Source organism: Sinocyclocheilus rhinocerous, unplaced genomic scaffold (genome assembly GCF_001515625.1).
Source record: "Sinocyclocheilus rhinocerous isolate Xijiao unplaced genomic scaffold, SAMN03320098_v1.1 scaffold12052, whole genome shotgun sequence".
NCBI classification, from domain to species: Eukaryota; Metazoa; Chordata; class Actinopteri; order Cypriniformes; family Cyprinidae; genus Sinocyclocheilus; species Sinocyclocheilus rhinocerous.
This window is the reverse complement of record NW_015668125.1, coordinates 1-1431: the sequence shown is the minus strand read 5'-3', so window position 1 is coordinate 1431 and position 1431 is coordinate 1. Positions and strand designations below refer to the sequence as shown.

General features: G+C 42.5%; 1 protein-coding gene across 1 annotated transcript; it reads right to left on the bottom strand.

Moving 5' to 3' along the window:
* Positions 1-441: 441 nt before the first annotated feature.
* Positions 442-1295, bottom strand: LOC107733999 (uncharacterized; the record flags this gene model as incomplete). Its single annotated transcript, XM_016545857.1, has 2 exons — positions 994-1295; positions 442-814 (listed from the first exon to the last, which is right to left on the bottom strand). Coding segments are annotated over exons 1-2 (675 nt in total), but the record flags the coding sequence as incomplete, so codon positions are not given.
* Positions 1296-1431: the final 136 nt, after the last annotated feature.

The window sequence follows — 1431 nt, the reverse complement described above, 5'->3', positions numbered from 1 at the left end:
TCTTTGAAGGTGTGGATGAGGACTTCTTTGAAGGTGTGGATGAGGCTGCGGATGACGCTGTGGCTGCTGATGATGCTGTGGATGAGGATTTATTTGAAGGTGTGGATGAGGACTTCTTTGAAGGTGTGGATGTGGCTGCGGATGACGCTGTGGCTGCCGCTGGGGCTGCTGATGATGCTGTGGACGAGGAGGATTGTATGTAGTTGTGAATGAGGATGATGCTGTGGAAGCCGTGGACTCCGATTCGATCACCTCCAATAAGTGGGTGTCATCCAGCCATGAGGGGTCACTGATGGAAGAGCTCGACATCTGTATAACAAATGTAAATAATAACATTCTGATTAACTTTTTTTTTTTATCATGAAAGATATAATGTGCTGTATGTGCTGAAAACATTAATTTAATGTTGTGGGAATACGGTTTGTGATTCAGACGACTTACTTGACTCTTCTTGTCATAAATGTATGTCCTAAATCTTTTCATCTGCACACTGGTGATGTGGGTTACAGGTGTATTTAGCCACCGGCTGACAGAGCTGTATGCCTTCTGTATTGAATCCCTCTGGCTCATATTAAAATCATCTGGCCTGTCCTTCTGTGCAGAATATAGGCTATAGAGCTCCCACATCTCCTGAAAGGTATGGTTCTCGAAACCCTTTTGTCCATAAACATATCGGTGGATGTTCGCCTCCAGGATGATTGATACTTCTGGAAAGCTCTCTGCGTACTCTGCCAGATGGTCTTTTATCCATTGATTTTGTACTTTTGCCTTTCCAGGTTTTTTAGAGAGTTCTTCTCTGTGCTTGTCGATCAAACTGCAATTACATGCATCAGTTGCAAAATTAGCACCTAAACTTTACAAAGACAAAAAAAATAATAGACTACACAGCGATAACAACCATATACTTCTATAAATATTCAGAGAGATTATTTGCTATCAGCATCTTTTTTAAATTATGACTTCTGTAAAAAACTTTATATAGAATACGCTTACTACTTCATGTAGCCCACATCATTTGACACAAGCCAGGGAAATGGGGCATTGAGATATTGGCCCAAGGGTAGCACCAGCTTCCCCAGACACTGCTGTCGTGATGGTACTGCAATGCCTTCAGCACGAAGGGCCCTTTGGGCATGGGGTAGGGCAGTGGACTCATTGAGCAGCTGATCAGGGGGTAGAGGAAAATTCATTCTTCTGTCTCTGTAGGCACGGGCCTCATTTGTCGCCACCAATAAAGCCTGCTGACGACCCGGTGGAGCATTGGGGTTTTGGAGACGGATAACTGGCTTCGCCATATCAAGGTACACTGAAAAAAAAAAAAACAACAACATTGAAGGTGACAATATTTTACTCATAGTAATAACAACTCATAACAGTAAGATTTCAATTTTTTTCACCAGCTAATTAGCAATATATTGCCTTTCAAGCCTC